Source organism: Aethalodelphis obliquidens, unplaced genomic scaffold (genome assembly GCF_003676395.1).
Source record: "Aethalodelphis obliquidens isolate GAN/ISIS:26980383/991018 unplaced genomic scaffold, ASM367639v1 scaffold83, whole genome shotgun sequence".
Taxonomy (NCBI): domain Eukaryota; kingdom Metazoa; phylum Chordata; class Mammalia; order Artiodactyla; family Delphinidae; genus Aethalodelphis; species Aethalodelphis obliquidens.
Genome location: NW_020838027.1, coordinates 1991589 through 2015666, shown reverse-complemented (window position 1 = coordinate 2015666; position 24078 = coordinate 1991589). Strand labels below are relative to the sequence as shown.

Genomic DNA, 24078 nt, shown 5'->3' with positions numbered 1-24078 from the left:
ACTGTTGATTTCCCCTTTTATGGCTGTTAGCATTTGCCTTATGTATTGAGGTGCTCCTATGTTGGGTGCATAAGTATTTGCAGTTGTTATATTCTTCTTGGATTGATCCCTTGATCATTATGTAGTGTCCTTCCTTGTCTCTTGTAACATTCTTTATTGTAAAGTCTATTTTGTCTGATATGAGAATTGCTACTCCAGCTTTCTTTTGATTTCTATTTGCATGGAATATCTTTTTCCATCCCCTCACTTTCAGTTTGTATGTGCCCCTAGGTCTGAAGTAGGTCTCTTGTAGACAGCATATATAGGGGTCTTGGTTTTGTATCCATTCAGCAGTTTATGTATTTTGGTTGGAGCATTTAATCCATTTACATTTAAGGTAATTATTGATATGTATGTTCCTATTACCATTTTCTTTCTTTCTTTCTTTTTTTTTTTTTGCGGTACACGGGCCTTTCACTGTTGTGGCCTCTCCCGTTGCAGAGCACAGGCTCCGGACGCGCAGGCTCAGCAGCCATGGTTCACGGGCCTAGCCACTCTGCGGCATGTGGGGTCTTCCCGGACTGGGGCACAAACCCGTGTCCCCTGCATCGGCAGGTGGACTCTCAACCACTGCGCCACCAGGGAAGCCCTATTATCATTTTCTTAATTGTTTTGGGTTTGTTATTGTAGGTCTTTTCCTTCTCTTGTGTTTCCTGACTAGAGAAGTTCCTTTAACATTTGTTGTAAAGCTGGTTTGGTGGTGCTGAATTGTCTTAGCTTTTGCTTGTCTGTAAAGGTTTTAATTTCTCCATAGAATCTGAATGAGATCCTTGCTGCGTAGAGTAATCTTGGTTGTAGGTTTTTCCCTTTCGTCACTTTAAATATGTCCCGTCCCTCCCTTCTGACTTGCAGAGTTTCTGCTGAAAGATCAGCTGTTAACCTTATGGGGATTCCCTTGTATGTTATTTGTTGCTTTTCCCTTGCTGCTTTTTGTTTTTCTTTTGCGGTACGTGGGCTTCTCACCGTTGCGGCCTCTCCTGTTGTGGAGCACAGGCTCCGGACACGCAGGCTCAGCGGCCATGGCTCATGGGCCCAGCCACTCCGTGGCATGCGGGATCTTCCTGGACCCGGGCATGAACCCGCGTCCCCTGCATCGGCAGGCGGACTCTCAACCACTGCGCCATCAGGGAAGCCCCCTTGCTGCTCTTAATATCTTTTCTTTGTATTTAATTTTTGATAGTTTGATTAATATGTGTCTTGGCGTGTTTCTCCTTGGATTTATCCTGCCTGGGACTCTCTGTGCTTCCTGGACTTGATTGACTATTTCCTTTCCCATATTAGGGAAGTTTTCAACTATAATCTCTTCAAATATTTTCTTAGTCTCTTTCTTTTTGTCTTCTTCTTTTGGGACCCCTATAATTCGAATGTTGGTGCATTTAATGTTGTCCCAGAGGTCTCTGAGACTGTCCTTCATTCTTTTCATTCTTTTTTCTTTATTCTGCTCTGCAGTAGTTATTTCCACTATTTTATCTTCCAGGTCACTTATCCGTTCTTCTGCCTCAGTTATTCTGCTACTGATTCCTTCTAGAGAATTTTTTATTTCATTTATTGTGTTGTTCATCATTGTTGTTTACTCTTTAGTTCTTCTAGGTCCTTGTTAAACATTTCTTGTATTTTCTCCATTCTACTTTCAAGATTTTGGATCATCTTTAGTATCATTACTCTGAATTCTTTTTCAGGTGGACTGCCTATTTCCTCTTCATTTATTTGGTCTGGTGGGTTCTTACTTTGCTCCTTCATCTGCTGTGTGTTTCTCTGTCTTCTCATTTTGCTTAACATACTGTGTTTGGGGTCTCCTTTTTGCAGGCTGCAGGTTCGTGGTTCCCGTTGTTTTTGGTGTCTGCCCCCAGTGGCTAAGGTTGGTTCAGTGGGTTGTGTAGGCTTCCTGGTAGAGGGGACTGGTGCCTGTGTTCTGGTGGATGAGGCTGGATCTTGTCTTTCTGGTGGGCAGGTCCGCATCTGGTGGTGTGTCTGGCGTGTCATTGACCTTGTTATGATTTCAGGCAGCCTCTCTGCTAATGGGTGGGGTTGTGTTCCTGTCTTGCTAGTTTTTTGGAATAGTGTGTCCAGCACTGTAGCTTGCTGGTCGTTGAGTGGAGCTGGGTCTTAGCGTTGAGACGGAGATCTCTGGGAGAGCTTTCACCATTTGATATTACGTTGAGCTGGGAGGTCTCTGGTGGACCCACGTCCTGAACTTGGCTCTTCCACCTCAGAGATACAGGCCTGACACCCGACTGGAGCACCAAGACCCTGTCAGCCGCATGGCTCAGAAGAAAAGGGAGAAAAAAAAAGAGAGAGAGAAAAAAGAAAATAAAGTTATTAAATAAAAAATAATTATTGAAAATAAAAAAATTAAAAAGTAATTTAAAAAAAAAGAAAGAGGAGAGCAACCAAACCAAAAAAAAAATCCACCAATGATAACAAGTGCTAAAAACTATAACACCCCCCCCCCCCAAAAACGGACAGAACCCTAGGACAATTGGTAAAAGTAAAGCTGTACAGACAAAATCACACGAAGTCCACCACCTCAATTTTGGGATGATTTGTTGTCTACTCAGGTATTCCAGAGATGCAGGATACATCAAGTTGATTGTGGAGATTTAATCTGCTGCTCCTGAGGCTGCTGGAAGAGATTCCCTGTTCTCTTCTTTGTTCGCACAGCTCCTGGGGTTCACCTTTGGATTTGGACCCGCCTCTGCATGTAGGTCGCTTGATGGTGTCTGTTCCCGCCCAGACAGAATGGGGTTAAAGAGCTGCTGATTCAGGGGCTCTGGCTCACTCAGGCTGGGGGGAGGGAGGGGTACAGAGTGCGTGGTGAGCTTGTGGTGGCGGAGGCTGGCGTGATGTTGCACCAGCCTGAGGTGTGCCATACTGTTATGGCCATCTTTATTAATACATCTTCACATTTCTGATTATTTTCCTATGATAGGTTGTTTAAAAAATTGAATCTATTCATCAGAGGGGATCAAAGGAATTATAGGAGAGTTTTTCCCATATAAATTTATGTATTCTTAAAATGTTTAACATGTATATTTATTACTTTGTAATGAGATAATGTTACAAAAATGATCCTATAAATTACTATATTATCTACCTTATATTTGGAGAGAAAAGCAACATTGCTAGAAGATAGTTTCTGCTTCCTAAGGATGATACAGTTGTGCTTATAAAAGAGATGAATATACTTATTGACACACTGTTTTCTAGAAGGACTGGACCACTTTAGGTGATCAGGCATATAAGAACGCGCATGTATCACCTTACCTGTTCATATAATGTTTAAAAATCTTTTGCCTGAAAAAAACCTTTTACCTCTTTCATAGGTTAAAAAGTTTTGTCTTACCTTGTTTACATTTGCAATTCTTTGTTTACATTTTCATGTGTTTATTGACAATTTGCATATTGTCTGTGATTGGTCTATTCCTATTTGTTAATTTCTCTTGGGTACAGGAAGGTCTTAGTATTTCATTGACTTATACAGGCTTTTTCAATAGTGAGGATAAAGTTCTTTCACAGTTATGAATAATTTTTAGTTTTTGTCATTTGCTCATTAGTTGTTGACTTTTTTTTTTTTTTCTGGTGCCATCAGTTTATTTATGGGAATGGGATTTTTTCAGTGTTTTGATGTATAAATTGGAAAAATAAGAACAGAGTTGATGCTGAGCCTTGTGGACATAGGAACTAACTGAAGAAAACAGATTAGCCCTCTCCATCTGTTAAATTTTACTTTTTATGTTTAGTAATTATTTACCATAACTGTAATATCCTTGTGTCATTTTGATTACTTGCATACCAATAATAATTGTACCGATTTCTCAATCCAGAAGATTATTATTATTATTATTATTTGCGGTATGCGAGTCTCTCACTGTCGTGGCCTCTCCCGTTGCAGAGCACAGGCTCCGGGCGTGCAGGCTCAGCGGCCAGAAGATTATTATTTTTGAACACTTAGAGCCTTGTGGTCAATTCTGGAGCACATTTCTATTGCAGGGATGCATGATCGGGGGTCTATAAAATAGTTCCAAGCATAAAATACATTAGATATGTGGGGGGAATGGAGCGGGAATGGGGATTCACAGAGAGGAGTGTGGGGTGATGGGCAGCATCCAGTCGTAGACAGAGTACTGGATGGTACCCGACAGTCCCCTTATTTGCCTTTTCATGGCTCTGTCGTGATGCTCTGGGGGTGCGGGTTCGCAGACAGGCACATGTGTCCAGAGCTGCGGCCGTGGCCTCGCCATCCTCCTCCTCTGTCTCTTGTACCAGAAGGCGTCGATGTGCCTGGGGGAGGAGAAGCTGGCAGGCCACAGCACCCCCTAGTTGTTGACTTTTGATGTATATAATTCTAGATTTCTAAGCAGTAAAATGTACTATACTTTTCTTACATCTGTAATTTGTTATTTCTTACATTTCTTTTTTTGATTAGAAAGTCCTTCCCTATCTGAATATCATTAAATATGTTTATATTTTTTCTTTTTATTTTCTAATTAATTAGCATTTTATACCTACTTCTTTAATCTTCCTGGAACTTATTTTAAATTTTGTGTGGGGAGAACATATTTATTTTGATGTTTTCCTAATAATTGAAAAGCTTTCTAAATACTGTGATCAGTCTCTTTTCTTTTGGTTTGTGGCATTTCCTTTTTCTTTCTTTCTTTTTCTTTTTCTTTTTTTTTTTTTTTTTTGCGGTACATAGGCCTCTCACTGCTGTGGCCTCTCCCGTTGTGGAGCACAGGCTCCGGCTGCACAGGCTCAGCGGCCATGGCTCACGGGCTCAGCCACGGATCTTCCCGGATCGGGACACGAACCCGTGTCCCCTGCATCAGCAGGCGGACTCTCAACCACTACACCACCAGGGAAGCCCTCCTTTTTCTTTCTTAAGTGCTTAATTATTGTGAGATTTGTTCCATTGATCTCTTTGTTGATATTCTTTTTCCAGGACTACATTGATTTGATTATAACAGGCTTGCAATTTGTATTAATGGCCAGTTGGGCATTGAAAAAAATTTCCTTCAAATATATATATATACACACGTACATATACACATATACATATATATATATTTGCCATTCTTATGTGCTGCCAGACATTCTTACTCCACTCTTCTTATATGCTGGCTGCCTCAGGTGTCCGCTTAAATGGTACTTCTTCAAAGAGACCTTCCCTAACCATCCTGCCTAAAGTAGGACAGTCTGTGCCAGTATCAGCACAAATAAATCAGTCAGCCTTTCAGAAGTCATTTCCTTTCACACCAAATCTTCCAGATGCAGTTCTCATGTTCCTCATTATTGGGTGAGCTGTTAGAATGAAGACAGCTATTGATCCACCGTCAGCTCCTATTTAATTGCTTAAAATTTCCAGCAGTTAAATAGGAGGAAATTCTGTCACTTAAGAGAACTGACTTAGTATTTAAGAGTATAAATTCTAAAGTTGTAGTTACAAAACTTATACAGTACACTTTTTAAAATACAGTACATTTTTGATTATGTCCTAGATGAAAACGACAGCCAGTGTCTGGGACAGAAGATCAGCAAGGCTCTGTAAAACCTTTGCCCCATTTTAAAATGAAGTATTAGGACATCTGTGCCACAGAGATTCAAGCTGGCGTCCCTGAGAATTTTCAGCTGCCCCAGAATGGTGACTGCTCAATAGACTAAACTGGAGAGTGTGGGATGATTACCGTGAGAGGACCACACACAATGACGCCGCGGAGGGCGATCCGTTACAATCAATAGCATGAGAAAAGGGCATTAAAAGAAAGTTTTTAGAGGTACTGATTTCAATGAGAAAAGGCTGGTGAGATATTTTGATTCTTTACTAATTGGTTTTCTTCATGCAGGGCTTTCAAAAAGAAAACAAGTAATTTGAGCACACTAACCAACTTTATTCTTCATGAAAAAAGAAAGCCCTTTGTGATTTTAATGCTGCTTAACTCCTTTCTTCACTGCTCATGGGGTGATAATCTTAAGCAAACAAACAAAAAATTGCTGATTATAGGGCTGTGGTGCTTCAATGGCAGTAATGGCACTGACCCTAGTACAATTTTCAGTAGATAAACAGAGCTAATTGATTTATAACCATTATTCTAATTAAATAATAAGGTTCATGTTAGGGATTATGTTATCAAGTGTGTTGTTTTGTCCTTATTTCTCACATGTTTTACTTTGGTGAAGAATTACGAGCTGTAAATGGTACAGATGAACTGGTTTGCAGGGCAGAAATAGAGACACAGATGTAGAGAACAAACGTATGGGCACCAAGGGGGGAAAGTGGCGGGGGGGTGGGTGGCGGTGGGATGAACTGGGAGATTGGGATTGACATATATACGCTAATACGTATAAAATAGATAACTAATAAGAACCTGCTGTGTAAAAAAATAAATAAAATAAACTTCAAACATTCAAAAAAAGAAAAAAGAAAAAGAATTACGAGCTGTAATCCAAATGAATTGAAGGGACTATTGAGATGATCCAGTCATTGCTTTTTGAAAAGCACTTTAAGCTGCAGACCCCTTTTTTCAAATGAATATTATTCAGATATGAAAATAAAACTTATTTTTAAAAATTTATTTATTTTTGGCTGTGTTGGGTCTTCGTTGCTGTGCACAGGCTTTCTCTAGTTGCGGCGAGCGGTGTGGGGCCATTGCGGTGGGCTCTCTTGTTGTGGAGCACAGGCTCTGGGCGTGTGGGCTCTAGAGCGCAGGCTCAGTAGTTGTGGCGCACAGGCTTAGTTGCTCTGCGGCATGTGGGATCTCCCGGACCAGGGCTCGAGCCCGTGTCCCCTGCATTGGCAGGTGGATTCCCAGCCACTGTGCCACCAGGCAAGTCCCTAAAACTTATTTTAAGAAGTAAAATGAAAAAGAAGGCAAAGCTGTTCTGATTGAGGCAGGACTGGGGAGCCCAGATGCCCCAGTGTGGCCCTGCCAGGCATTCCCTGAAGATGTTCTTTAGAACCCCTAGGGCTTCCCAGGGCTGGGTTCAATAAGCCACTAACCAAACCTTTTGATTTTACAAACAGCAGCAACAACAGTAGCTGCTATTTATTGATCATTTACAGTGTGATAGGTGTTCTGTCTTACTGCTAATTATTATAATAACCCTGTAGATTAAATTTCATAATGTTCATAGTATAGATTAATAAATTAAGGCTCAGGGTGTTTAGTTAACTTCACTGAGGTCATCCTGAGGGAACCAGGCATTGAACCCAGAGCCAGATCTTTCTTGGCCTGTGTTCTCCCCTTAGAGGGAGGGTCCTTATCAACTTCTTTCAGTTTCTGTGACACTGCTTTCCTGATTTCTACCCACTTCTCTGACTGCTCCCCTTGTCTCCTCTGCCTGCCATCTAATGTGGAATCAGTCCTAGGACTATCTCCTCTTGCTGTGTTTTCTTTTCCTAGGGAGGCTCATTCACTACCTTGGCCTCAGTTAACATCTGTGTACGAGAGCTTCCACACTTACATCTTTAGCTCATATCATTCCTCTAAGCTCCAGACCCACATGCCCAGTTGCTCCCTCAAACCTGTTCTCAGCATCTCGAAAGCACATTCCTTTCAGCTCACGATTTCCCCTCAATTCTGGTCCTGCCTTATTTTTTCCCATTTTTGTTTATGGTGCCGCCACCTTGTCCTTGGTGTTTAAGTCAGAAGCTTCAGAATTTTCCTTGATTGCTTCACTCCCTCATTTCCCACCTGCCAGTCAAATCCTGGTGGTCTTTTTTCTCTGAAGTATTTCTCGAAGCCATCCGTTTTCCCACCCCACAGCCACTGTCATAGTTTGGTCATGTCGCTGTTGGCTGACGTTATTGCAGTGGTCTCCCAGTTTCCCCCAGTCTTTCTCTTTCCCCCTCATGTGCAGCCTCATTGCAGCCAGTCTGGGTTTTGTTTTTTTGCGGTACGCAGGCCTCTCACTGCCGTGGCCTCTCCCGTTGCGGAGCACAGGCTCCGGACGCGCAGGCTCAGCGGCCATGGCTCACGGGCCCAGCCGCTCCGCGGCATGTGGGATCTTCCCGGACCGGGGCACGAACCCGTGTCCCCTGCATCGGCAGGCGGACTCTCAACCACTGCGCCACCAGGGAAGCCCAGTCTGAGCTTTTGAAAGTGCCCATATGATGTTTGAATCCTGGCTCCACCACTCACTAGTTATGTGAGCTTGGCAGGCTGCTAAGTCTTTCCAAACCTTAGTTTCCTCATCTGTAAAATGGTTATATAATTCTTACCTCATGTACTTGTTCTAAGAATTAAATGTGGTAATATGTGCCTGGCATCACTATTAGTGATGATGGTAGAGATGATCATACTCTGCTCAAAACTTTTCCAGGGCTTCCTGTTGCCCTTAAAGTCCATTAAAACTCTTGTCACACTTCCTTGGTGCTCAGGATCCTTAATCCCTCAAATGTGCTTTGCCCCCTCCTTCTTGAGGGTCTTCACCTAGGTAGTCTTCTCCTCACAGTAGAAGTGTTGTGTCTTTAAACAGTTAGTGGACGTTAACTCATTCTTCAGATCTCACCCAGCCCCCAGATCTTCTCATCTGTTGCTACCTTGATTTATAGCTTTTATCCCTGTTTGCAGTTATAATTGTGTATTTTTGTTGCTGTTGGGATTAATGACTCTCTTATCCACCGTTATCTGTCTTATCTACCTTTATGTGGAGACAGACCATGTTTATTATACCCACCTGCCACTGTATCTCTGTCAGGGAGCATAATGCCTGCTACTAACTAAAGATCTTTCTTCCGTCAGTGAGGGATTATACTTCAGTATTTTTTTTCTGTTCTCCAATGTTTGGTTAAGTTTATTTTTCAACAGCACTGCCTCCTTTGTGGGCAGAATTGTCTGAAATGGACTCTTTCATGTTAATTACTAGTTCTTGTTCTTGGTGGAGAGAACTCCCAAGGTAGCCAGAGCCCTCTCAGAATCTTATCATTCTTCTGGTATTGAAGTAGGCTAGGGGTTCGTTTTTCCACCTAGGATAAAGTGCTGTTCTTGTGTTCCTGTAGGTTTTGTGTTTTTGTGGCACTTGTCTATACGTTGGGATTCATATTTTCTTTTGCTTAAGTCTGTATTAGAAATATGAAATATTTTAGGTTCACTAACATCATCAGATGTTCCTTTGTGAACCTCTCATTTAAGTTTTCTTGTTTTTGTTTAGGTACCTTGGGTTAAGCAAGTAGCTTTATTTAAAAAGCCAATTTTCCTTATAATATGGGGATCAAAGAATGTGTTCTTAAAAGCTGTGAGAAAAAAAGAATTATATAAGCATCTATCCCAATTCATAAATTTAGTTTAAAAATATTTTAAACATTAGTAATGAATCAGGTATCCCTGTATTACTTTTTTGTTTCTCAGATACCTGATAGAAAAAAGAAGTCTGCTTATTTATTTTTCCAATAAATATAATAAATATGAAAGGGATAGAAAGGAAATTCTTGAAACTGTTGATTATTGTTGTTTTCAGATTTTCAGTGTCCTTATCTCTAACATCATTTTTATAGGAATCTTTGACATCAAAATTTTGGTACTGAGATTAAAGTAGTTTTATTTTGTGGGGATTCTCAGGGAAAGATGCCATTTCAGGAAGTAGGGTGAGCAGAGAGAAATTAGGATTCTTTCCAATCTTTTCTGTTTCTTCTCTAATTCCTTCTTTCAGAGAGAAAAGATCCTATGGGTAGAAGTTTTTCTTTTTAAAAAATATTCTCATGCCTTACAGTGATACTAGGGCTCTGCTAATTAAAGTAGCTTCATAAGTAACCACTTTCTTTGAAAACACTCTGTCTTTATTCCTTACGGATGGAATTGAATGCACAATCATTTAGCTTTTTTTTTTTTTTAAGTAGCAGCCCAATCCACTTCTACCAAAAATTTCCTTCTAGGAAAGTGGTTTTATGATTGATGGAAAGTGTTGTATGATTAATGATTCTGTAGATATGAAAGTTATAGGCTGGATATCTGCTCCCTTTTATCATCTGTGTCATGCATCTTGTTTATAGTAAATTGAAAAAGGTACGTTTACATGACCAGTAAGGTTGAAGACATGCTCTGCTACCGGGCAGTTTCATTCCTGTGTGTCTCCTTGAGAGAAACTTTTGCACATGTGCACAAGGAGACAGGTAGATGTAGACGTGCTTGTTGTAACGGTGAAAAAAGTGGAAAAACATCTAACTGTTCCTCAGTAGGTGAGTGGATAAGTTGATATTTGCTCACAAAATGGAATATGAGTACACAGTCCTTTCCTCCAAAATACTTAGATTTTGAAAGGTAATCCAGTATATAAACTGCATATTGTGTAATACTCCCATTGGAATCTGGACAATACCCAGTAATCAAACATATTAAATCTGTAGCAAAACATAGGAATATTCATATTAAATTGGATAAATAAATGGTAAATAGCCTCATAGCAGTTGAGTCAGGTTTTTCCATTAAGCTTGGAGAAAAATTTAGTCTTTTTAAAGCTCTTTGGATTTTAGAATATTGGATAAGGAATTGTGAAACCTGTATTATACAGTTCATAAAAGTGAATGAATTAGAGTTACGTATATCAGTGTGGATAAATCTCAAACACGTTTTTAAAAAATTGAAGTACTGTTGACATATAACATTATATTAGTTTCAATATTTTGCTGTTGGGTTACAGTACAAAATGATCAGCACACTGGGTCTGGTTAACATCCATCACCACACATAGTTACAAAGAACTTTTCTGGGGGATGAGAACTCTAAGATCTACTCTCTCAGCAACTTTCAAATATGCAATGCAGTGTTATTAACTATAGTCACCATGCTGCACATTATGTTCCCAGGACTTATTTATTTTATAACTGGAAGTTTGTACCTTTTGACTCCCTTTACCCATTTCACCCACTCCCTGTCTCCCACCTCTGGCAACCACCAATCTGTTCTCTATCTGTGAGCTTGTGGTCCGCCCCCCCCCCCCGAAATGGTAAGATCTTATTTTTTTTTTAATGGCTGAATAATAATATACACACATATGTGTATAGATATACACACCACATTTTCTTTATCCATTCATCCATTGATGGACACTTAGGTTGTTAACGTATCTTGGGTATTATAAATAATGCTGCAGTGAACATGGGGGTGCGGATATCTTTTTGAGTTAGTATTTTTGTTTTCTTTGGATAAAATCTCAGAAGTGGAATTGCTAGATCTAATGGCAGTTCTATTTTTAATTTTTTGAGGAACCTCCATTACTGTTTCCCATAGTGGCTATACCAGTTTACATTCTCAGGCACATTATGTGAGTAACATAAGCAATTTGCAGAGACAATCAAGAACAGATGACATCACTTATGTGAATTTTAAATAAGCAACAGTGAGGGGTGGGGGAGAGAGAGAGATATTTGAAGCAAATAAGGCAAATTGTTAATGGTGATTTCCATGCGTTGTTGTATATTTGAATGAGTCTCTGTAGCCCCCAGCTTCTGCTTTCTTCTCTAACCTTTTTAAGAATGCAGGGTTACAATTGAATTAGGTGATAGAGCATAATACATGTTGGAACTGGAAGTGTTCTTAAAAATCAACTAAATTATCCTTTCTTTTAAGTGAAGTCATTCCTACTTGTTAAGAAGTTTTCTTGAATATTTATTTACTTTTCCCTTTTCAGACCTATACCTGTTACATTTTTCTGTTTTAATTAATTAATTTATTTTAAATTTATTTTTTATTTATTTATTTTTTTTGCGGTACGTGGGCCTCTCACTGTTGTGGCCTCTCCCGTTGCGGAGCACAGGCTCCGGACGCACAGGCTCAGCGGCCGTGGCTCATGGGCCCAGCCGCTCCGCGGCATGTGGGATCCTCCCGGACCGGGGCACGAACCCGTGTCCCCTGCATCGGCAGGCAGACCCTCAACCACTGCACCACCAGGGAAGTCCTAATATATTTATTTTTTGTTGGAGTATAGTTTACATACAGCAAAATACATGGATCTTCAGTATCGTAGTTCCATGAGTTTTGACAAATGCCAGTAGTCATATAATGCAGTCTTATGAAGATATAGAACATTTCCATCATCCCATAAGGTCCCCTTGAGCTCCTTCCCAATCAGTATTTTCCCTGTCCTCAACACATAGATGGTGTTCTAATTCCTTTCACTTTAGATTAGTTTTGCCTGCTCTAGAACCTCCTATACATGGAACCATATAGTCTGTACTCTGTTGTGTTTGGCTTCTTTTGCTCGGCGTACTATTTTTTTTTAAGTTTATTCGTGTTGTTGCATGTATCCATAGTCATCCTAATATTGAGTAGTTTTCATTGCATGGATATTGCATAATCAGTTTATCCATTCTCCTGTTGATGGCGTTGTTTCCAGTTTTGGCTCTTATGAATAAAGCGGTTGTAAACATTTTTATACAGATGTATTTGTGGCCATGTTTTTATTTATCTTGCGGAAATATCTAGAAGTGGAATCGCTGGGTCATAGGGTAAGTGCATGTTTAACTTTCCCCTAAAAGTATGCAGCCAGCTGAAGTGAAGTGAAAGATTTTGTGGTCATAGACCTAAGTATTCAAATTGAAAATATAACGTGATGAGTAAATATGGATATAGGAGATAAATGAAAATAATGGTAACACATGTATTTACTGGAGTTTATGTGATAAAATTGGTGAGAGTCAAGAAAACAAATGTATTTTCCTTTTAAATACCCCATGAAGATACCATATGGTTTTATTTCCTCTCAACATGCTGCTAAAACATGAAACAATCTTTTGTATTGTCTGTTTAGTACCTAAACTGATTTTCAAAAAAATTTTATTAATTTTTAAAAGATTTCTTTTATCTACTTAACATTTTTACAGAAGCATGTGCAAAAGAGTCTTAGATATGCCTTATTTGATGGTTGCCATGGAAAATTTAAGGGATTGTATACAAAAAAAATTATATTTATACCTTGGTGTTTTGCTTTCGAAACAATTATGATTTTCTCCATAATAGTTTGACTTTTATTGTTATTTTATCCCCAGATGCTTCTTTGGTTTTATTTATCAAGATTCTCTTTCTCTCTCTTTTTAATTACACTTTTTAAAGATTTGTTCCTTGTAGAGAAATGCAGTTAGATTTTATATGTTGATCTTATATGCGCCAGGCTTGCTAAACTCTTTTTTAAAAAATATTTATTTATTTATTTATTTTATTTTTGGCTGTGTCAGGTCTTAGTTGCTGCACACGGGATATTCCTTGCGGCATGCAGGATCTTTCGTTGCGGTCATGGGCTCCAGAGCATGTGGGCTCTGGTGGGTTCTGTAGTTGTGGCACGTGCTGAGTTGCCCCGTGGCATGTGGGATGCAGAACCCGCATCCTCTGCATTAGAAGGTGGATTCCTAACCACTGGACCACCAGGGAAGTCCCTTGCTGGACTCTTAATGATACAGATATTTTGTCTGTAATTTCTTCTGAGTTTTCATCCTGTATAATGACTGTTTCTTGTTTTCTAATTCTTATACCTTTGATTTCCTTCTCTTGTCTTACTGCACTTGGTCTTAGTATCTCTAGAACAAAATATGACAGTGGACTATTGTAGTCTATCAGTTGCCTAGTGTAGATTTGATTTTTACAAGAAAGCCCATTATTAAAGATGTAAGTCTTGAAAAAAAATGTGAGTAATTTGGTTGGTTTATTCTGGTTAGCTGATGTTCTTTGTATATGTTCTATGCTATTTTCTCCTCAAGACAGAATTATTTATGTAAATAATTTTGGTGGGCTTCATTTCAATTTAACACAGTTTAGTGATAGTGTGTGTGAAAGCATCTTAAACAATGGCACTGTACATGAGTGCTTTTCTGTAAGACTGTAAGGTCATGATCTCTTTGTACTCTCCCTCAATATCAGTCTTCCTTGCCTCTTCTCTCTCTCTGGAGGAAAAGGAGGGGGAAAAAAGAAGGGAATTCTATAGCTTCTGGAAAGCTTTGGGCACACAGTGACTTCAGTGTTGACATAGCTCTGTGAGACACAGACATCAGCCCCTGTTAGCTTTATGCCATGCGCTGCAGCTGAATGTCAGCAGGGACCGCCCCCCCCTCAACAGCCAAGCTGCTGCCTCCGGTGTGTGTTTATTCAGCTGAATCCACTCCCAGTTGCAGCATTGCCGGGGTTAGCTCTTCACGTGTTCACAGCTGACTGGTGTCGCTCAACTCTTCTTTCTTTACCCTTATTTCTTCTTGATTTATATACTAGTATTTCAGGGACTAAATCTGGGAATTTTGTTAACCTCATTGATGTCTGTTGCAGGTGCTTGAAACTTTTGGGTTGTAGAGCATGAAGAAAGAAGTGAGCTTGATACTTAAAATGCTGCTAGACTGAACAGTACCTTTATGGTCCCTTGTATTTAATTCTGCCATTGCTTTGTTAGTACTGAGCATTCTCAAGTAAACACTATGGAAATGGTTACTATAGGATCCCTCTGCTGGTTGATTTTACTTTTAAGGTTAAAAAAATTTTTATTTTGATGTTATGTTTTAATGGAATGACGTCTTCAACCCTGACATTGCTTAGTATGATATTTTTACTATTGTAATATCTGGTTTGGGATATTATCTTTTCTTCTTTCTGTACTTTTCTTCCTCCACCCATTCCTTCCTCTCTATTTTTGCCTTTTGTTCAGTTTGAGAGTCACACAGGCTTTCTAGAGGAGATAATGCCTGATCTAAGGATGAAAGGACAGGTAGGATTTAGCTGGGAGTGAAAGTGAGGGAACGGGTAGAGGATACACTTTAAGTAGAGGCTAAGAGGTAAGTAAATGGTATGGGAGTTTGGGTAACTGAAAGCTATTGGCATTTCTAGAACTTGTACTAAAATCAGTTTATTGTCACTTGAGTTGTCTTTATGAGCACACAATAATAGAATGTATTAATGACCTTGGGACTTGCCCATTTTGATAGTATTTTCATTTATTCTTTAATTTCTCTTCTGGGTTATGCTGGCATAAAGGCAGATGTTCTTTTTTCGCTCCTGGATTCAGTAGCAGAGAGTAGCTGCTAGGAATCTGGAATAATTGCTTGTTCATTTTCTTGACTCTGACATCTTTTTTAGAGGAGAATAAGCTCAAAGTAGCATTCATTTAAACAATTTAATCTACCCATTTGAATTCTGGTGTGGTTGTTTCTTGCATTGCAGTATGTCTCTTGCTTGTGTTTAGATCAGTCTGAGAACTTGGTTTTGGTTTAATATTTGAGAGTGTACAGTGTGCTTTGCTGCACAGAAAATAAATCCTTGTCATCAACTTGAAAGAATCAACGGAAAGAATACTAGACGAATGATCAGATGAAATGAATTACCTTAGAGGCTCTTCCTTTGTCTCAGTCTTGGAGATTCAGACTCATTAAAAAACTTTGAGCTTCTTCTAAAATGATAGAAATTAGAATACTTTCTTTTCATATTAAAGATTCATGAATCCATATCATGGTGATCTTGTAGAATCTAAACTTCATTTGAGTATGTTGCATATATAATGAGTGCTTTTATATGTCCCATTTCTCCTTCTTGAATAGTCTTAATTTAAATTTATAATAAGGTGTAGTGCTGGTGTGTGAGTGTGTATAGAGCTATTAAGTTTTACCACTTTGTACGCTCTGTTTTTGGACAAGAACTCTATCCTACACTTTTTGTGTATGTTGTATAGTATTAAAAGTATAAAAGATACTTGTTGACAGTTTATTATTTGAAAATGCTTCTCTTCACTTCAGATCAAACACAAATAAATCCAGAGTGTATAATTAACATTTTTTAAAAAATTAGGATTGCATTTAGTATTTTGGCCAGTTTGTATTTGAGATAGAATTTTTTGTGTGTTAGCTGATAAGGAACTAATTGTTACAGAATGAGAGTAATTCTCTCTGTTATAGGGGAAAGATATAATTTTCCAGGGACTTGATTTGCATCTACTATCTAGTAGCCATTTACTTTCAAAATAACGCGTGACAATTTGTTTTTGTCAGTCTTTCATCAAAAATTTATTGAGCAGTTATTATACCAAACACTGTGCCGTGCCCCTGAGTAAAAAGATGAAAGTCCCAAGTTCTAGAAAGTTTTTCTTGAAGACAGATACAAAGAAATAAATTGCAGATTGGGCTGGTAAGTGCTCTTCTTAGGGACACATACGGTACAGCACAGATCAGAACATCACAGAGCCTGAGGATCGACTTGGGTGATGTTAGTAAGAATTATTATAAACTCTTTTGCATTTTGCATTGATAAAGTTTACTCAGTGTATGTATTTACATGTTTCAGGAAAAAAATCGGTCTTAATTTAACATAATAGGATGCAGTACTGGTAATTTTTCTAATGGTTATCTTGACAAATAGTGCATTGAACTCTCTGGGATGCAGTATAATGTTTGTGATGATGACCATTTTCATGTATCCATAATATTCTTTTTCTGTAACTAAAAATAGCTCTAGACTCCAAGGTTCTGTCGTTTTAGAAATCAGGATAAACTGGATCAAAGCGTTCTCTGCAGAGAAACTAATGGAAGTTTCGCCTCAGAAGAGCTTCTGATATTTGTCTAAAATATATGAAGCATTGTTGTGATCTTTTGTTGTTTTTGAGATGTATTTTTCTAAAAAAAAGATCATAAACCCTATCAGAGGTTTAAGAGTTTTCATGACTGTTGTTCACAACATCCTACCATTTCACTGAGATACAGCTTGGTGTAATTTCAGCACAATCCTTGAACTAAATTTTAAGCTGTTATTTTTCCAGTCTTCCAGCTCAAGCTGAGTGTTAGAGTGAGCAGAAGTAGACTAGTGAGTGTTGGTGTACAATTTGGAATGTGAGAAGTGTGAGATCATTTTGGAGAGTGTCATGAGCAGAATTCTCAAATAGAAATTTTCCTAATATCTGACAACTGAGATCGTCCTACGAAATTCAGCATGTCTGTTTTTGGTCGATCATGGTAAATGTCTGTGATACGTGCAGATATGCTCACTTTATCTTCAGTACGAATGTGCTAGAGAAAGGGCAGGCTGGCTTATTGCCTGCTGCTTCTTTCTTCTCCCAAGGGAGTTGGCAGGAATTTTTATAAAGTGAATCTAGCTTGAATGTAGCCTAAAGAAGGGGTGCTGATTCCCATTACGACGGAGAAAATTGCTGTGTAGCCTTCTCGGCTACCAGTCAGAGCATCATTTTAATTCTATATTCTAGTAAAATGAGTGCAAGCAGAGCTGGAGAAGCAGGGCACATTAGGCGTTGTATTTTCTTTCTTCACCAAAACAGTGCTTGCCATACTAGTATAATCACAAGTGCTAAAGTGTATGTGAGACTGTTAGCTGTCGTCAACATCTGTTTCTCTTGATTTGAATGAATTTGGTGATGAGCGTCCAGAAAAGGAGGGACGGTTGTACCTAGAAATCAGTTTCACTGTTGAATTTAACTTCTGATATTTCCCTGTGGGATAAACTTGCTCAGGATTTATTTGGATTTTTTGACTTCCAAAGGTAAAGAATGAAACTGGGGGTTGATTATAGGCTTCAGAGAATTAGCGTTTTGACACATCTTTTTATTAAGGATTTTGAACTCCAACAACTGTTGAGAATCTTTGCAGCATGATGCGGGTAGTTAAATTTCTTTAAAGAATCATATTCATTAATTCAAATACCTGATAATTTTATTGTAAATTTATTTTTCGTAAGAAAAAGCCAGTGCTTTTCGAGAGTTTGAAGACTGCCATAATTGAAAGTTCACTACTTGCTAAGCATAATACCAAAACCAGAAACTATAAAAGAAGAGGTTCTTATCTTTGCACTAAAAAAATTCTCTATTTAAGTTGCCATAAACTATGTTAAAAGAAAAATGACAGATTTGGAAATATATTTGTAACATGCACAGCAGGCAAAAGGTTGTTTTCCAAATATAAAAAGATATTAAAGTGGATTAGGAGAAAGGTTAAATGTCCCCAAAACAAAATGAACAAAGAACAAGGACAGATGAGTCACAAAGGAAGGAATACAAAGCACCTGTAGATATGTGAATAGATATTCAGTCTTACTTGTAATCAAGGAAAAGCCCAAAAAAGAAAGAGAAGAAAGAAAATACCCAATTGTCAAAGGTATAGGAAAGTGCTCAGACATCATTTGGTGGAAGTTTAAATCTGTACAGACCCTTTTAGAGGTAATTTGTTGTGTGTATTAAAATCATAACTGCATACCCTCTGATCCAGGAATTTCACCTTTCAGAATTTATCTCCAGGAAAAATTTGGATAGATGTGCAGAAATATACATGTGAAGGTGCCCGTTATAATAGTGGAAAATGAGAACCAAACTAAATATTTATCAATAGTTATAAGTAAATTATTTAATATCAACACATTGGAATTCTATGGCAGGCATATTTTTTCCCCAGTGTTTAAAATTGTTGTAAAATACAGCTTACATTCACCATGTTAAATTTACCATCTTAACCAATTTTCAGGTGTACAGTTCATAAGGTACATTCATATCGTTTTGCAACCATCACCACCATCCATCTCCACAACTCTTTTCATCCTGTAAAACTGAATCTCTGCACCCATCAAACAATCACTCCCTGTCTCCCGTCTCCCCAGCCCCTGGCAACCACTCTTGTGCTTCCTGTCTCTGTGAGGTAGACTGCTCTAGGGACCCTCATGTAAGTGGACTGGTGTAATATTTGTCTTTTGTGACGGGCTTATTTCATTTGGCATAGTGTCCATCCATGTTGCAGCGTGTGTCAGCATTTCCTTCCTTTTTGAGGCTGAAAAATATCATTAGGCATTTTTTAAAATTTAATTTTTGATTGGGTAGTACATACATTTAGTTCAAATTCAAGAGGAGGGTTAGGAGGAGAGAAAGATGGGAAGTGGCTGGGAAGTGACTGCAGATGTATATGGGATTTCTCTTAAGGGGTGATGGCAGTGTTCTAGAATTAGTAGTGATCGATGCATGATTTTTTTATTTTTTTGAACATTTACACATGAGTTTATTTCAATCTTTCTTTTTGCATAACTTTTAATATGCTGAAAACTGCTGACTTACACACTTTAGACCGGCAAACTTTATGGTATATGTGAATTATGTCTCAATAAAGCTATTATTAAAAAATTTTCAATGTCAGTTACACCTCAGTTAAAAAAAATTTTTATGTGGAATAGAATAAAGTTTTCTTACATGTTGTCCCTCAGTGATTCCAGTCTGTTCCTCCCTTCCTCCCTTCTTGCCTTCCTCTGTTCCCCCAAATTAATTATTTCTTGTGTAACATTACAGAAGTATTTTTATTTCTTATGATATTTTTTTTTTATAGTAAATAGTAAATATTTATTGTTCCCTCCCTTTTAACCAAAGTGGTAGCAAATTGAACACACCCAAGCAGGCATCTCTGAAGTCTTTTCTCTTATTTTTAAAGGTAAAAATGTCTCTTTTTATTGATTACTTGCTTACTGTAGGGGATTTAGATAGTAGAAAAAAGTATGAAGAAAAATGTAAAATCTACCCATACCCAGACACTGGTAATTGTTTGCAACCTTTTAGACTTTTCTCTGCATGTATATACTTTGTTTTAAAAATTAATTTATTTTATTTTTGGCTGTGTTGGGTCTACATGTATATACATTTTAAAAATTAGAATCGCGATCATCCTATACTTGCTATTATATATCTGCTTTTTTACACTTAATATGTTGTAACTGTAGTTTTTATCAGTAAATATAAATCTACATTTAAAAAAATTGATGCATAGTATTAAACTGGGTGGACATTTCTCATTTACTTAACTCATCACCTATTAATATCCATTTAGGTTGTTTCTAATTCTGTCACTGGTATAAACAACAATGAGCGTCTTTGTACACTTGCCAGATCGTTTCCTTGAGATATTTACTGCTGTTTTGCAGTTTGCCAAAAGTTTTAAACAATGTATGTTTTAACATATATGCCACAAAGATTTCAATGATACTATTAGCTCTTTGAAAAGATGGTGCAGGCATTTATATCCTCATTTTAAATATGAGGAACCTGAAACCCAGAAAGAAGGCGATGTGTTCCAAATCAGGTTGCTCTTTAGTGTGAGAGCTGGAACTAAAACTCATGTCTTCCGACTGTGGGTTAGTTTCCTTCCACTGCGGCACACTGCCAGACCTTGAATACCTTGAATACAAAGAGTGATTTTCTGTTGTTGCTTCTTCATTTCTAAAAACATGATTCTTGATGTAACTTCCTTTTAGGTTCTTTGTATAATGTTCTAGAATTTATCCATTCAAATTAAAGGTTCATATACCTTCGTTAGGGATACAGGCTAAAGATATACCCTCTGAAACATTTTACTGGCTTATCTGCACTAACATTTTCATTTAATTACTCAAATTACTCACTTATATTGTTATCTTCTGTATAAATAGCTCACACAGCCTCAGTTTTCTGTGTTTTGTTTTTAAAGCTTCAAGTTATCTTATTACCTTTGGGTACTAGCTTCAGTGGGCTGCGAGAATTGCTTTAATTCGAATGCCAGCTCTGTTACTTACTGTGTGATCTTGGGGTGAGTTATTTAAGTCTCTGCATGCATGGTGTCATCATCAATAAAATTCGAATAATAGTACATGTGTTATAGTGAGGATTAAATGAATTAACACATAAGGAGTGCAAAGCACGTTCTGGCATGCACTCACATGTTTATTATTTAATGTGCTAACTTAATTGTAAAACACTTAAAAGTCATTTTGTATTTTGACATCGTTTGTTTTTTGGTGAAATTTTTTGTATGATGTGTCCGTATTCCTATAGATTTTCCCTCTCCTCACCTTCAGTTCCATGTAATACCTTCTGTTAATCTTGAACAGTGTCTTTATTTAGTCAAGCAAAGTGAGGAGCTGCCAGACTTACCTTGTTTCCCGTTGGTAATAAACACAAATTAAATTACTGACATTTTACAGATTATCTCAATCATTTTTAAAGACAGTGTAAAACAGAATAATGTGACTCCTCATTTGCTAAATGCAGGGTTCTGAGAGCTGTGGTAGCGGCTTTCTCACTCCCCGCAATCTGCTTTGTTTCTGCTACTTGAGGAGGAAAGCTCATTTGGGTTTTCCTTTTTGTCTTTATACCAGCACATGCAAATGACAATCCAGGCTCTCCAGGATGAATTGCGGATCCAGAGGGACCTGAACCAGCTGTTTCAACAGGATAGTAACAGTAGGACTGGTGAGCCTTGTGTGACAGAGCTGACGGAGGAGAACTTTCAGAGGCTGCACACTGAGCACGAGCGGCAGGCCAAGGAGCTGTTCCTCCTTCGAAAGACTCTGGAGGAGATGGAGCTGCGGATTGAGACGCAGAAGCAAACCCTGAACGCTCGGGACGAATCCATCAAGAAGCTTCTGGAGATGTTGCAGAGCAAGGGGCTTTCTGCTAAGGCTACTGAGGAGGACCATGAGAGAACAAGGAGACTGGCAGAGGCAGAGATGCACGTCCACCACCTCGAAAGCCTTTTGGAGCAGAAGGAAAAAGAGAACGCTCTGTTGAGAGAGGTGAGTGGCCACTTTCTCGGTTGTTACGACTGTCTTTTTTTCCTGATTAGTCAGCATTTTGACCTAGATAAATTTATATGCTCTCCCGAACTAGTGCAAGGGAATTTCTTCTTTCTTACCTAAATTCGGCACTGATTTCTGTTCTGATTTGCTGTCTTGTACGAGATGACATTGGCTGGCATGTATGCTGGCTTAATGCCTTTCCTGGTTTCTTCCTTCCCCCTCCTGATCTCTGGAGACGCGTTCTGGTGCTCGAGGGGCACAGAACTTTCCTGACTTGTTTTTCATCTCCTGATTTGTTCATAGAGACACACACAACAAAACCAGAATTAGAGTAGCTAACTACTGCTCAATTTTAAAATATTAATAATTGAAGGTAAGCGATTCCCTCATTTTCGGTGTGCTTATAAAGTCCTAGGCGGCAGTAGTGGATGTTTGCCCTGTGGTTTCCATGGAAACTGTTGTCTTGCTGTAAAAGATACGTGATAGAAATTTTTTGCTGGGCTTCCCTGGTGGCATAGTGGTTAAGAATCTGCCTGCCAATGCAGGGGACATGGGTTCGAGGCCTGGTCCAGGAAGATCCCACATGCCGCGGAGCAACTAAGCCTGTGCACCACAACTGCTGAGCCTGTGCTCTAGAGCCCTCGAGCCACAGCTACTGAACCCATGTGCCTGGAGCCCGTGCTCCGCAACAAGAGAGGCCACCACAATGAGAGGCCCGCACACCGCAATGAAGAGTAGTCCCCGCTCGCCACAACTAGAGAAAGCCCGCATGTAGCAACGAAGACCCAATGCAGCCAAAAATAAATAAATAAAATAAAAAATATATATATTTGCTGCCCTGGAGGCACAGCTAGAGGGAATGATACAGAGGTATGCTGTCACTTATTTTTAGAGAGGAACCTCAGACTTCAGCTGACCACTGTGACTACTGATAATTTTTCACTTTTCTATGTAATGCTTCATTTTAAGAAAGCTTAAGTGAAGAATTCATCTTACATTGAATTAAAAAAAATGACAGCTCTACTTCCCTGTATGAGGTCAGAGTCTTCAGATAATTTTCACGTTTGGATAGGGGGAAAATAAAATCCCAGAACTATTTTAGTGCCAGTCTGAATAATCCCTTTTTAAATGAAGTGTGAGGAAGGCAGTTAAAAGCAGCAAAGCAGCAACTTCCCCGATGGTGGAAGCGGTCTGTATCTGCTCTCTGCAGTATGGTAAACAGCAACTTCCCCTGATGATGGAAGCGGTCTGTATCTGCTCTCTGCAATGTGGTAGCCACTGGCTACATGTGACTGTTGAGTAGTGGAAATGTGGTTAGTGTGACTGAGGAACTGAATTTTAAATTTTATTTAAATATAACTAATTTAAAATTAAATTTAATTAATCAAATTTAAATTTAAGTATCTCTGTGTAGGTAGTGGCTACTGTATTAGGTAGTGCAGCGATGCATAATGTAATGTTACCCGCTTTTCTTAATAATTTGTCTTGACCATCTTTCTTTCTTTGTCAGTACATGTAGAGTTTTGTAATTTCAATTGAATTTATAATGTTCTGTTGCAGTTATTTATATTTCTTACTGTTGAAAATTTAGACTACTGTTAATTTTTCATTATTATAAAACTGTGCTGCAGTGAATATCCCTAGCCATATATCCCTGTACATTAATTTTTTTCTTTAGCATAAATTTCCAGAAATGAATCTGCTCAGCGTGTGTACGTTTTCAAAACTCTGAATATCAGTCTTGTCTCCCAGAGTGATTGGACCAGTTTATCCTCCCAGAAGCATATACTGTATTTTTACGGTTAATCTGCAGCTATGTATGTTACAGTCTTCAAATTACTGGACTGTATTGTTTTAGAAAATTTTCTATCAACAACTACTGTGTTGTAGGCACTATCCTGAGTTTCTTTCATTTTACTTTAAAGAGTTTATATTTTAATGAGGTAACCTGGAGCCAGGCCATAGAACATTGTTAGAGAAGGTGTGATCATCTCAAATCAAATAGCATGCAGCAGGAAAACCCTACCAGCATCGTGATGAACTTTGAATGTTATGTTTTTACTCCTTCTGTTCTGAATATTTCAACTTCTGCCCATTTATTTTTGAGTTTTAGAGTTAATAAATAGTGAATAGTTAAGGATTATGAAAAGCCACAGTGTTATTCTGGAGAGAACAACCAGAAATATGGTGAATTTGAACAAGTAGTAGGAAAAAAATTGAATTTAAGACTAATTTTGAAGTAACAAGCTCTACAGATATTAAATCCCACTTCTGAACATAATGTGGAAAGAAATATAGGCCTTGTCAGTTGTATCAATACATAATTCCAGTTGCTATTAGTAATGTAGCATCATCTTACAGGAAACACAGTCCTATGGATTAAAATTATTTAAGAGCAAGTAGAAGTGATTGCTTCAGGAACACATGTTCAGAATGCTGGTTCCCCTTTCCTTTTCTCCTACTTGCCTTCAAGATTTAGCTCAAATTTCAGTTCTTCTGTGAATTCTTCCTTGTGCAGCTCTATACATATATGTAGATGAGCCAGTAATATTAT

General features: G+C 38.4%; 1 protein-coding gene across 13 annotated transcripts in view; it reads left to right on the top strand.

Moving 5' to 3' along the window:
• ERC1 (ELKS/RAB6-interacting/CAST family member 1) overlaps positions 1-24078 on the top strand; it is a 394434-nt gene that overhangs the window by 65231 nt on the left and 305125 nt on the right. For all 13 annotated transcript variants that reach the window (XM_027093429.1, XM_027093433.1, XM_027093428.1 and 10 more), the window contains exon 3: positions 21105-21521. In XM_027093429.1, coding sequence (XP_026949230.1) covers positions 21105-21521 — 417 coding nt within the window. The remainder of the gene's footprint in view (positions 1-21104; positions 21522-24078) is intronic.